General features: G+C 42.6%; 1 protein-coding gene across 3 annotated transcripts in view; it reads right to left on the reverse strand.

Annotated features, from left to right (window-relative positions):
• Positions 1-13,367, reverse strand: part of RANBP17 (RAN binding protein 17) — a 159,023-nt gene that overhangs the window by 18,056 nt on the left and 127,600 nt on the right. For all 3 annotated transcript variants that reach the window (XM_075766417.1, XM_075766415.1, XM_075766414.1), the window contains one exon: positions 7,087-7,253. In XM_075766417.1, coding sequence (XP_075622532.1) covers positions 7,087-7,253 — 167 coding nt within the window. The remainder of the gene's footprint in view (positions 1-7,086; positions 7,254-13,367) is intronic.

Here is a 13,367-nt window from a genome sequence, read left to right on the forward strand (position 1 = left end):
AATTAAGCATCTTTGTAAGTCGCTCCTATTCTAGAATTTTCAATTTGATTTTTTTTTTTCTTTTTTAAATGGGGGAAAGGGAGGGTGTTTGTTCACCGAGAGCGAGTTTCATTACTCACATGGCAAATCTGCCAGTAGCAGATCATGGAATGGATTGTTACCTTTCCCTATCCATTTTGTAAAGATATTGCTTTCTTTCCAGACTGCAAGCAGCACTTCTAACCGGATTTTGAATTATAATGTGAACTTTACAAAATTATTGGTGCTATTCATATCACTAGTTAGATTCTACAGAATGGCAATTTTTTTTTTTTTTTTTGCCCTTCCCCAAACCAGCACCTCTTAGTATTTTATATAAAACGACCAGGGCCAGCAGAAATCAAACATTTCCAAGTAATGTAAAGTATTACATTGTGCTGAGTAAACAAGGAATAAAACATTTTTATACTTCCCCTTAAACTTATTTGCTTTTTGAAAATATTTATGCAGCATAGGAGACAGGAGGTTATTGAGAAATACAGCCAGTTCCTCCTCTTTAATTGAAACATTTATGCTTTTTGTTCTGCTAGCAAAAAGCAATGAACAGTAATAATGCAAGATAAATACACAAGAAACTTACAGATATGATTGTAAAACAACATCATCCTAATGTTTTCATTTAATTACCCTGAAATGTATTCTATTTAATATTCATTACTCAAAAGCCAATTTAAAAGAGAAAGAGGTGAAGGGACTTATTCAGAAAGACGGACTGTCATTCAGTGCAATAGTTATCTAATATACAGAAGTTAATAAAGCAGATTAATCTACAAGTCCCTTTAAGCCATCACTGAGTTTAGAACAACTGCCTCTTTGACCTCTAACCCTCCCGCTGTGCACCAGTAGCAGGTGCCAGCTGCACTAAAATTATGGCTGAGGCGTTTTAAGGCAAAGTCTTTTCTTACTTTGCTTCTGACCAGCAGCTGACCCTGTAGGAACGATTGTTTCATGTGCTGGCCTAAAGGCTACATAAACCAGTAACCGATAAACAAAAGCATACATACACCAGCTGCCTAGCCCGAGGGTGCACATCCAACACTGACACCTCTAGCGGTTTGCGCTGCAAGCCGAGTCGCCGCTTTTTTTTTTTTGGTTTTGTTTTGTTTTTGTTTCCATACATGAATTCTGTACAATACTTGTTACTTCGCGGAACTAAACTTCTCTCTGGCCCCCAAAACTGGTTGTGTCAACTCTAGCGCAGCTCGGATGATTAAGAGGAGCTTCCCAATTTGATTTAGCGCCGTTATTAAGAGCGTGAAATCTTCAGATACATCACTAATGATGATGTATTTTAACATTAAAAGTCTTAAAATTAAATTACTCGATTCACATGACAACGAATCACAACAAGGCTTTAAACAAAGCAGAATTAGAAAAGACACTAAGCTCATTAATTTTTTTGATTTCTTAATTGACAGCACTCACGTAGGGAGAGCTATACATTTAGCAATATGCTGGAGACTGAGCCAGCCGCTGCCTTTATACATGTGCAGTAAGAAGTAAGTATAAAAGAGAAGTAACCGTATTTTTCATTAAGATAAGATGGCTTTGACGTAGTTATTTTGCTGATACAAATTACACAACCACAAAAACAATCAGAGTAATGATTAAATGCAGTTATGTACATGGGAGACTACTAGTGCAAATGTTAACATATTTAAATGGGTTCCCTTCATTAAAAAAATTATATATGATATTAAACCATCAATCAAATTGAAACACTAGAGTCTAAACGTATTGTCACTGGTTAAAATAAATGACTTTGAGACTGAATTTTGGCTCACTCAATATGGTGCCTTTTCTGTTGCTTAGCCACCCAAGTCTCTACTGGCTTGGGCTACAGCTGGTATATCTCCATCCCTTTCAATTAATAAAGAAAGTTATGATAGTATTGGGTAACATTTTTAAATTGTGCTAAGAGGCTGAAAACAGATGTCCCAATGAAAATCCCTCTCGCTGCTCTATCAAACCAGTCAAGGCTCAAGCTGGCAAAAGCTGAGCGCTCTGGTGCCGATCCTTTAAACGCATTCATTTTAAGCGCAGGAACAATCGCACCTGTGGGTTTGTTCTGCTCTCGAAATGAAGCATATGCTCACATATGTGGCTCAGGGTGCTCAGGTACTCCACACCTCGCACAACTGCCCCCCGTCAGTACAATTCAGATTTCTTTTTGTGACGTGCTTATATGCAAGTGCTTCTGCACAGGCCGTGAAGCATGCATTATAAACACATCTCCTCTTTGAGTTTTTATTTCAATTACTGTGCATCACTCCACCGAGCTGTATATGGCACTAAGGTTTACCTGAAAAATAAAAACATCGCTGATTTTACAGCATAACATGGAAAAAAGGAAAGTAGCAATTTATAATACGTTTTTATTTTAGCAATGCCACTTGATTTTTCATTCTAACTGGCATCTTTACTTTCTGTTTTACGTTTGCTACGCAGTGCTGCTGTGCGGCTTCATTTAGTGCATCTTTGTCACTCGGTGAAGTTCTAAGTCACAAGCGCTCAGCTCCAATGAGCAGCCTGGTGAGGTTTTCCCCATCGCCGCTAAGCCAGACATCTTCCTGTCACCGCATCCTCGTTCCCTTTTCCAGTGCTACCGCACTCACCCTCACCCCTGCCCTCCAAGTTCTTTGTTCACACACATACCTTCTACCTACTAACACTCCTTCCCTAGAGATGCCTCTCCAGCCCATGTACTCCACCACGTTCCCCTACGGCGATAAACGCCGGATCTTCCCCCATCCATGCTGCTTCTTCCCTACTGCCGCTCGCCACCCGTCGCCCCCAGAAATGCCGACCCCTCAGAAGGGCCACCCAGCCCTAAAACAACTGTCCGCCAGAACCGTCCCCTGCCGTGGGCCCGCCTGGGCTGAGAAGCAGCCAGCCAGCCGGCCTGACCGCCGGCCAGGAGGCATGTTCCTTCTGGTTCCCGACTGGCCATGCCACGGAGGCACGCAGCGCCGTTCCACCTCTGGGAACGCCAAACCGCTCACCGCCACTCCCGCGCCAGCAAGGAAGAGATTGCTTTGGCTGCACGCTGGGTCTTGGAGCAGGCACTGTGCAGATCTAATCCAAACGTTGGTACAACGCTCAAACTCACCAAAAGAATCCTCCTTATTCTTATCCATGCGATCCTCCTGGAAACGATGCGCGGAAGTGTAATCACCGTGCGATACCCTCCCTCGTTCGTTACCCCTATACCTAACGCACCTCTCCAAGAAACGCCCAGGAAAGGAGGTGAACACTGAAATGTCCCTGAAATCCTATTTCTATTCAACCAACCAACCGTTTATCCCCTTCCACATCCCGCGCGGAGTCATTACAATGATGGCTACGCAAACAGAGCTCTTTACCTATCACGCACAGCTCTTAGGAACGTTTGTCAGAACTATGAGTGAAAAACACTACAAAACTGATTGATTTTTGGAAAGAACTAAACATGAACAGTACTTTAACATACCCAAATTGAACTAACTGTCAAATTCAGCAAGATAAGCATTAACAGAGTATAAAGGTAGCATCTTAAAACCAAAAATTACACTTTTATTTATAAAGTGAAGCAAACACCGGCTTCACTCGACAATTCTGGACTAGCAGCATAGAAAAGTTGAAAATTATTTAGTGGAGTGCTTAAAACACAACATAATATAACAGCAATAGCTGAATGTAATAAACTTAATACCGCTTTCCATCCATGTATCTCAAATTACTTTACACATGTTAATTCAGTTTAGTCGTAAGACACCATCACGAAGCAGTTGTTTGCAGATTAAGCTCAGACTAAGTAGCCTGCCCAAGGGAACAAAGCCCCTGGCACAGCAAAAAGTAGGGCCAAAGCCAAGAGCCGCTGCTGGACTTTCAAGGGATGCTGTGACTTGCTCCTAAACACGAAGAAGTTGTTTCACTTCCATGTTTGCTATTGCTCCTGTCTTTGTACAGTCACATCAGTCTATTAAAAAACCCAGAACTGCTATGGGACATACGTAAGCAAATAAAATAAGAATTAACAGGGTTTAATTCTACACGTCTGCTACTCCAGAGGCTAAAGAAGACGAAAGCCCCGGTCATGGACATATACGCCTATTTACTGAACTGCATTCAGATGCGGAATCGCCTCGTTTAACAGCGGAGGAGTGCTCGGCTGTAAGCGTAGGCACAGAAAAGCAATGGAACCGTCCTGTTGCCGTTTCGGGTACCGTTATCACCCACAGCGTGCCTGCCGGGCGGGCCAGCCCCACACACCCTCCGGGAGGCGGCGGTTCCGCCCCGGGCAGCCTCGGCAGGAGGGACCCGGGCCGCTTCTCCCGCGGGTCACCCTGCCCGGCCGCCCCGGACACCGCCCGGCCCCGCCGCCGACCCGCCGGCAGAGGGCAGCGGTCCCGCCCCGCTCCGCTCCCCCCGGGCCGTCCCGCCGCCCGCACCTACCGCCCGCCGCTTTCTCCTCAGGCCCGCTCGGCACCGGCCTCCCCCTGCCGTGGCGCTGCGCGGGCGGAGCCGCTCGGGTGCCGCGGAGGCGGCTGTCCCCGCCTCGGGCCCGGGAGGGCGGGAAGCGGCGGGCGCCGGAGCAGCGGGGCCGGGCGGGGGCTGCTCCCGCGGCACTGGCAGCTCGTCCGGGGCCGCTGCCCGTCGCGGCGGGCTGGGGACCGGCCGGGGGAGAGTCCGCACCCCCCTCCCTCGCCCGGCAGAAGAGCCCCGAGAGATCTCCGTGGCTAGAGGAGAGGGACCACGGCAGGTCGGGCCGTGGGGTAGCTCCCCGGTGAGCGGTCCGACCTGAGGCGGCTGTTCCTCAAGCGCTGGTGGAACTGTTAATTACCCGGCTACTTCCAGAGATCCAACTTGGAAGAAATGTTCTAACTAGTAAATAATTGCAGTTATCGGTGCATCAGTTTAGTTTAAAGAGCTGACAAACCTCTCTAAACTCAAAGCACAATTAGTCATTAGGGTCTAGTTTTTCAGCACTGTCAAGCAATTTGTAACCCATTCCTTTTAATAGGGTTATGCATTACTTAACCGACACAGATGTCTTGAAAACTGAAACCGCTGGTTATGAAGCAGCAACCTTGTTCATTAGCTTCCGTGATAGTCAAATCATCTATAAAACCAGCGTTTAATGGCCAGCCGATGAATAATCAATGTCTCACTTTTCATCCGAGTGTGAAAGTGAGAATAATCTAATACACCGTCCCCCTGGTAAAACGCGAGGCCTTGGGTTCCGTTTCTATTCAGGGCTGATTTATAACCCAATGGAAACCTGATGTAAACATATGATCAATGAGTCCCATCATTGCTGATAATAACCCCCAACCGGCCCACTCCCTCATCTCAAAAGCCATCCCTTTAGGCTATTAGTTTCGTCCAGCTAATCCTCTCTACTATTTCTGCCTGCTGCTTTTACCTTGGCCATCCGTTCAGTCCAGCAGACTCAGAAGTAATTTTATACGCAGCAGAGAGCGGGTGGAATTGATTTTTCACTCAGTGCTCAGTTCCCATCTGAATAATTATCAATTTTACTGCCTCATAAAGGGAAGAGTCAAAATTTCAAATCAATTCAAAAGAGCTTCTGAGACTACAGAAACTGTGCATGAGAATAAAGGTCAAAGTTGTCAGTGACCTCGGGAGATGATGTCAGATATTAGTACACTGAGTAGTTGACATCAGAGGCACTCAATATGATATGACTAGTGCTAATGCAAATCATATTTATGCTGACTACTGGAGACCAGCCATTAATATTTAAAAGAGTATGTGAAAGCCTGCATTCAAAATAAATATAACGCATTCCGCAGAATCTGAAGTTAATAAAGACAGATCACCGCCTAGTCATACGCTATGAAGTGAAAGATTACTGCATATTAACAGCCAAAGTATTACATCAAGATTGCCACAAATGCAGGAAAGTCCAGCGCCCAGGTTGCTGTTCTGTCCTTCACGTTCGAAGCGTTGCACGCACGGTACGATGCTGAGCATCTGACATACCCCACTGCTGACTTCAGTGCTAGCTTCCCCCATTAGGCAAGTAAAACGTAAGAACCTGTAACGCGACAGGGGAATCATCCTATTCTGATAATGATGTCAATAATAAACATCGTTAATATTCTCACAATATGCTTTATACTGCCAGGAATATATCAGCTACCATTAGTTACTTTTCACCTTCAATTAGAACAGTAAACAAATGACAACAATAACTGAGGTGACTGTATGCCAGGCTTTTTCCAAATGACAGCATACCTATCAGGGAAACACAAAGACGACCACACCAGTCATTTGCATTTTGTTAATAACTTCCGTTGGCATTAAAAGCCTCCAGATCCCCGAAACGCCTCTCCTGAAACGGCATCTTTGCAACCGCATTAGGAATCCAGAGATTCTTCTAAATATGCATTTTCAAATAGTTTAATGAGATTTTAAGGGAACGTGGCACAGAGCAAATGCAGAGATAGGTAGCTACGAACATCCTGATGTCTCTGTAATGTACTTGGGCTGTGATAAACCTGGGAAGGGGAAATCTCTCCTAAGGACTGCAGCAGCCACTTCCTTTTCAGAAGCACGAGATTTAATTTCTATTGTATTTACCTTTAACAGGAAAAGAATCCCATTGAGTCACCTACTTCAAAATAAAGTACTCGAACTCAATAGCATACGGCCATTCAATTTACACATTTCATTACCAAAATGTGTGGTTCAATGCCAGAATTTGTTTTTCTTCCTCTTAAAATACTTCAGTGAGCTTTCCTTCCCGTTTGTCTATAGAAACGTACTGATGATCTTACAGACCTCCTTTTAAGGAACAAAAATGAAACACCAAGTTTTAAGATACTGTACAGCCAGAGTACCTACGCTTTCCAGCATGACAAAAAATATCTTCAACCTTTGGTTGTCATGAGAACACGGCTGAAGCTACGCCAGGTTGCATACCAACACAGGGAGGTTTGTTCTGTTAGTAAACAGCCAATGCTACCCCGGCGTTCAGTACCACAAAAAGTCAGGAAAATTCAGAAATGTAGTAATACCCCACAGAAAAGACTGCTAATTCACCTGCTGTAGAACTTCTGGGTTCTGCTGCATGAAATGAAGCAATCTCTGTCCATCCTGTGAAATCTCTCTACATCTTAGAGTCTTCTTGCCTTCTTTAGCGAGGTGCTTGAAGAGGTAGGTGACGATGTAGTCTAAACTAGCGCAACAGCTGGAGGAGACAATTGTATCTGCGTAAAAAATGAAACAGATTTGAAATTGTTTCCATAAAAGAGTAATTAATAATGACATCTTATAGTACTCGGAGAGCTCAACTTTAATAATCTCTTTGACATTAGGCTAATCGATACATCGACAAGTCTATTTTTGATACATGAGTTGACTAGCTTTGAAGACTGCTTTTATTAACACATAGCGGTATTAAACCTTTGCTTTTGAGTAAGTGGATAGCTCCATGCACTAAAAATCATGAACTCCAGTGAACTTCATTGACTCCTGCATGAACGCTGCTGCTCCTCTGTGTACTGGGAAGTGCAGGACGAGGGTGGAAATTTTACTGGTATTTGGTTTCACATTCAGAAGGCTCCAGATTCTTGGACACTAAAATTCTGGTTTGATCTGCTTATTGAGAAGGCAAGGTTGAATCAAGCAGAGCTGTTGTCCAGGTTTTTCTCAAGTAGAATTTCACAGTGTTTCTCTGCCCCAAAGAGCTTACAATCAATGTCAGGTGGCAAACAACAAACAAGGGCCACTAAAGGTAGTAAAAGGCTGATCACAGAACAGCCAGTTAGCCATTTTGCTTAAAACCTAAAAATTCAAGTAGGTTAAAGTACCTTAAATATGGCTGGCAACAACACAACAGCAGTCACTAGCAAATACTTCATAAATGTCCCCAAAACTGAAAGTCACGACAGCAAAGGAGGATACTGTTGAAAAGCAGAAGCAAAAGCCACTTCAGATCTTTACTTACTGTTTCTATAAGTAAGGAAGATTAAAAGCTTAAACCTATTTGCAGAGTAAATATGTCTGTCTGATTTATGTAAGTTATTTTGTTGCTAGGTGTTGCCTGCTGTGCCGCTGCTGCGAGAGAGGATTCTGCTCACTCCTGTGCATCAGCACGATGGCAACAGCGTACTGGTCCTTGGTTCTCAGGCACGCTCCTCTCCTCTTCCTCCTGAAAACAGTGGTGCGCCCAGCTGCCGTCTCCTTCTGGCCGGACATCCGAGATGCTCCTTGGCCCCAAGACCAGTGGCCGTGACTTAAACCATTTCCAACTGTGCCGCCTCGCAGCTCCGGTCCTGACCGGCGACACGTGTTTAAACAACCGCCGGCTCCTCGCCGTACCAACGCCAGCTGAAGCTCCTTGTATCCGTGCGGTGGTTTAACCTGCTGGGTGCAAGGTTCAGCCCTAGCTGATACTCTCTGCAATTTCCAGCATCAGCTCCAACTGAGTGGCGCATTTAGGACTCCATCCTGTTGCCGCTGGCTTCAGCTAGGCCTTGTCTAGGCCTTTTATAGTTCATAGTATTTATTTTAGATGGGCCACTGGAGTAAGGGATGTGTGGGGGTTGCAAAAGGAATTAAACTGTTAAAATGCTCATTCTGAGGGAAAAGGGATTAGAAGGATCCAATTAAATGTACCTTGAATTCTTTAAACTATGCTAATTTGGAGGCCTGCCAACCTTGCAGTGTTCATTTAAACACATCCCTCTGGACACTGAAGTATTTTGATCTGTGTCTGGTTAACTCCTTAAGCTCTGTGCTGACACGATTAACCCTTCGCCATCTAAAAACTAATTGTATTTTGCTAAGAGTGTTTAGAAATAAGCACTGAAGGAACGTTTACAGGCAAAGGAGATACAAATGGTCTCCTAAGACTTGATCTTCCAAAGCAACCAGCTGACTTAGCAGCTGAGAGCGATCTAACAGCTCCCAGAAACGAGCTGGAGCATCTCCACTCTGGCTTCACTGGACCAAGGGGCTTCCTAGGACCGAATTCAACAGGGCAGGGCGTTAAGCCACATTGCCGGAACAAAGCCGAGTTCAAAGTTAGGAGTCTTGCCAAAGTAAAGACCACAGAATCTGGCACTCAACGTGTTCTCAACCAAAACGGTCCTGCATATAAACTAGAAATGCAATTCATGGTGGAATTGAATCACCATCAATAACAACAAGTGAGACATTTGAAAATACATATTTCATAGGAGGGCTCTGCTGTATTTCTAAACCAGTGCTTAACTCTATTTCTTTTTAAATTGAATAATACAAAGTAAATCACTATCATCAGTTTACAAAACAGCAGTAGTTCTAAACATGCTGATACTGTACAAGTAGATATTTTACATTCGACAGTAAGTGATTTTAGCAGGACAGCAGACAGGTCTATGCTATCATTTGCTCATGAGAATCTGATATGAGTGTTAAGAGCTTCTTAAATTTGCCCATAACTATATATCAAATGTGCTTCCCTATGCTCATTTTTTTTTTTTTTTCTTTTGATTGCAAGGATATAACAGACAGGAAGCGTCAAGCAAACTCCCTTGAATGACTCTTCTGGGCACATGGAACCTTCTGTTGGAGCAGAATAGTGTTCTCACTAAATCTTAGCAAGACAAGCCAGCCAACCGAATCCATAGAACAAACAAGGGCAACAAGGAGCTACCAAATCTGGGCTATGGACAGAAGAAATGGATGGAGAGGACAGAATAAAGATAGAATAATAAAAGAAACTGAGATAAAAGCTTGGGATAACCAGGAAAAATGCAGTGAAACTACATTTCTCATTTCGGGTCAACTCAGCTCCATCATCTGTGAACTAATCATTTGGATGACGAAGCCAGCAGGCCATGGTTACAGAGAATGCCAAAACCAGCTCCACGCGTGTCACCACGGATCCAGGAACAGTTCAGTAGTTTGGTCAAATACTTGCTGGCAAAGTAGGGGCTGGTGGTGGGCAAGGGACAAGGATGACACCAGCCACCATGACATTCAACCAGCTCTTCTGGTTGTGTTTCTTCTTTGCCAATACGCATGCACTTCATGTTTGGGAGCTAACTTTACATGCATTTTTTTATTATCTGTGTGGTTTTGCCTATTGTTGGCGATTTCAATCGGCCATTAGCTCAAGTAACTGGAAGTTGAGCATGTATGTTAGAATGGGTTATATTATTTTAAAAAGCCAACAGAAGCCCCAGACAACTTGAAGATGCCTTTTGGTCTCAACAATATGACAGCAGCACGTTGAAGGGGAATTACTTTTCAACAGTTTAACAACATTGCTGAATCTCTGCAAATCAGAAGATTTTGGTTTGTTTTTCACATAAAGGCAAGGAGAGGGAGTTAAGTGGTATTTTCCCTGTCCATCAATTGCTTACAGTTCAATACTGGCGTTATTTGCCTTTGAGACTAAACCTGGAAAGCAAATGGATTTAGCAATTTAACATCTAAATTAGGCAGCAAGACAGAAAAAATGTTTTACTTTTTCCTCAATGAATAGCATACTATACTATTAATCATATAAGAATTAGAAAAGCTTTGCAGAGATTAGTGACATGCCAGGCAGACTACATTAAAAGGCTCTGATCCACTGAGTCAGCTGTGAAAAAGCCAGGTAAACACTTTAGAAGAGAACTACTGGAGTGTTTATCCTTGCAATAAAAGCTTAGATGAGGGCTTCCATTATAGCTGATTTACAGCTAGGTGCTTCTGAAGGAATACATATTCTTTCACCGTGTTTATAAAGCGTGGAATCAAGCAAGGTATTTACTCAGCAACAGAATGAACACTCCTCAGAAATGAGGACTTGGGGAATGTTTATCCTACAGCTGACAACAACGTGAGTCTCACAGGTTTCATGTACGTAAAGGGAGCAAAGTCAGATACTTTTTTTCTGTGAAAGAGAAGTGATCTCCTGGTATTTAATTTTTAAAATAAAAAGACAGCTACTTCATTTTTATAAACATTTCTGAAAATGACTTGTATGTTCTAATCAGTTTAAAGCACAGTTCCCCCTCAGATGGCTTATAGCCCTGAGCCCTACTATTCTGAGATGTTCTTGTGGCACTGATGTAATTCAGTGCAAAAGGCAACGCTTGGATCTACTTACCCATTTTCCAAGGGCAGAAGGATGCATGTGACCAAGTAACGCATAAGAAATAAATTTTGTATTTTACTGTCTGACAATTGGTAATGCCCCAAATACCAAAATATTAAAAGGGATAAAACATTTAGAGGAATGACTCTTAAGAAAATGCAGTGACAGGTAACTAACTCTTGAGATGATTAAAAATAAATTAAGAGTTATAAACTGACCAAAGAGTAGTTCATCTGAGCATGTCGTCATAAGAGTATGGAAAATTATTCAGCTGACTACAAAAATAAACCTTCTTGAACACAAATGAGGAATTTAAATGCTGACATCAATATCAATACATGCAGTATTAAGAAGCACGATATTAAGGAAAAATAATCATTTTATCACTTCAACATGAAAGGTTAAAAACAAACAAACAAAAAAGCACTTTCCAGCTGACTAATCATGGAAAATAAGTATTACTTTTACTGTGCAAGAGAGATGAGGGGCTGCACAGGCATTTGGACAGAATAAAAAATTGGTTTGGAATGCTGGAGAATGCAAGTGGAAAATGTAGGAAAAATATCAGTGGCAGAACCCAAATGGGACCAACCTCCAGCCCAAACCAGGGTCAACATCAGGTCCCTTAGGGCCTCGTCCAGTGGCTGGGAGCATCTCCAGGGATGGAGATTACACGTCCTCTCTGGGCAATACGGAAGCAGCCAGGTCTCACCGACTGACACACAGATTTGGCAAGTTTCAAAGACTGAAAAACTACTTGAGTTTGGAGGAATCGGAGTAAACGAGGAAAAAAATGAATCTGAAAGTGAGCATAATAGCTTTTGGTGGACTGCATCAAGCCTTCAGTGAAGTCAGGTGAAGTTTAAAATTCCTGCACACTTTGTTTGAGTCTTGTACATTTGTATTTATTCTACGCACTTTAAGGACCTTAAGAAGAACTGAAGGAAAGCATTGGCTAAGCAAATCTATGGTTTATGAAATGTGGGGGAAAAAAAAAAGTGAGCTGTTAAAATTTTTGTTGATACTTTTCTCAGCTGAATATCAGCAATTCCACCAAATGAAAGTTTTCTAAGAAAACATCTACGTTCCTAAAAATTAATAATTCTTCACAATTAAACTCCCAGATACTCAATTTACATCCTTTTCTTACTCCTCCTCCCCACCTTGAGTGAGAGCGCAATACTTTTTGAGAGGGGGAAAATAAATGTAACACATGAAAGCTGAAGCTTATATAGCTTCTACATTTTCTTCCTTCTCTTTTACATGAATTCAAATTAGGTAAAGTAGGTGTGCTAGTGACCTATCAAAATGAATATAACCAATATTTCAAAAGGAAGAGACGTAACGTGGAGCGATAATGGAGGTCGGGAACAGGGTTTGCTAAACTGGTAGCTGTCAGTCCAGCTAACGCCGAGTCCAACAGATCCATTTGCAAAGCATCACCAGCAGACTCCCAGAACCAGCCTACAGGCAGAAAGTGCTGCACCATCACTACAGGTGACAACGGACTCCAAATATCGGGGAGAAGATGGATTTCAGCATTATATAATAAAATGACCTGAACACTACTTTACTACTGTTGCTTAGTTATTCACTACTCATTTTCTAAGAGTAGTTTCCCTCTTGCAGCAAAAACTGCTGAATGTGTTTAACATCGCAAATGCTTTGTGAGTCTTGGTGCATTCATACATTCCTGTGGGGCTTGACTGACACTTGGCAGTAATGAGAAACACCAGCTATTATAGAGTAACATCTATACACACTAATGTTGTAAGTTCTTCCCCCCCGCCCCCTTAATAACCACCCTAATCAATAAATACTACTGTAAGGCTTGAACAGGCACTCAGTCAAAATCTATATAAATGCACGGCATTCCTAGGTGATTGTAATGCAACTGCATGATTTATTTTTTCTTCCCCCAAATTTCCAATCTCCTCCTCCATATTCCAAATGACTTCAGGCTACCAGCCCTCCCCTCCTCCTCCATAAATCTCAAATGTTTGGACAGTCATCTGGTTAAAAAGCATAAATTAAACCATGCAAGAGAATAAAATGAACTGCAATCAGACTGCTGTATTTTTATCGTTACTCCAAGTATGCTTCTGTTACACTGATTCTCCTCTAAAGTATATTCAGGAAGTACTGAATAACTAGTTTCTATTTTCCATGGATAAAGCTACCTTTAAATTTCTCAAATCATATCACAGCTGTGCAGAACAAGCATTATTTATACAACAGCTATGTTGATCAA

This window comes from Balearica regulorum, chromosome 14 (genome assembly GCF_011004875.1).
Source record: "Balearica regulorum gibbericeps isolate bBalReg1 chromosome 14, bBalReg1.pri, whole genome shotgun sequence".
NCBI classification, from domain to species: Eukaryota; Metazoa; Chordata; class Aves; order Gruiformes; family Gruidae; genus Balearica; species Balearica regulorum.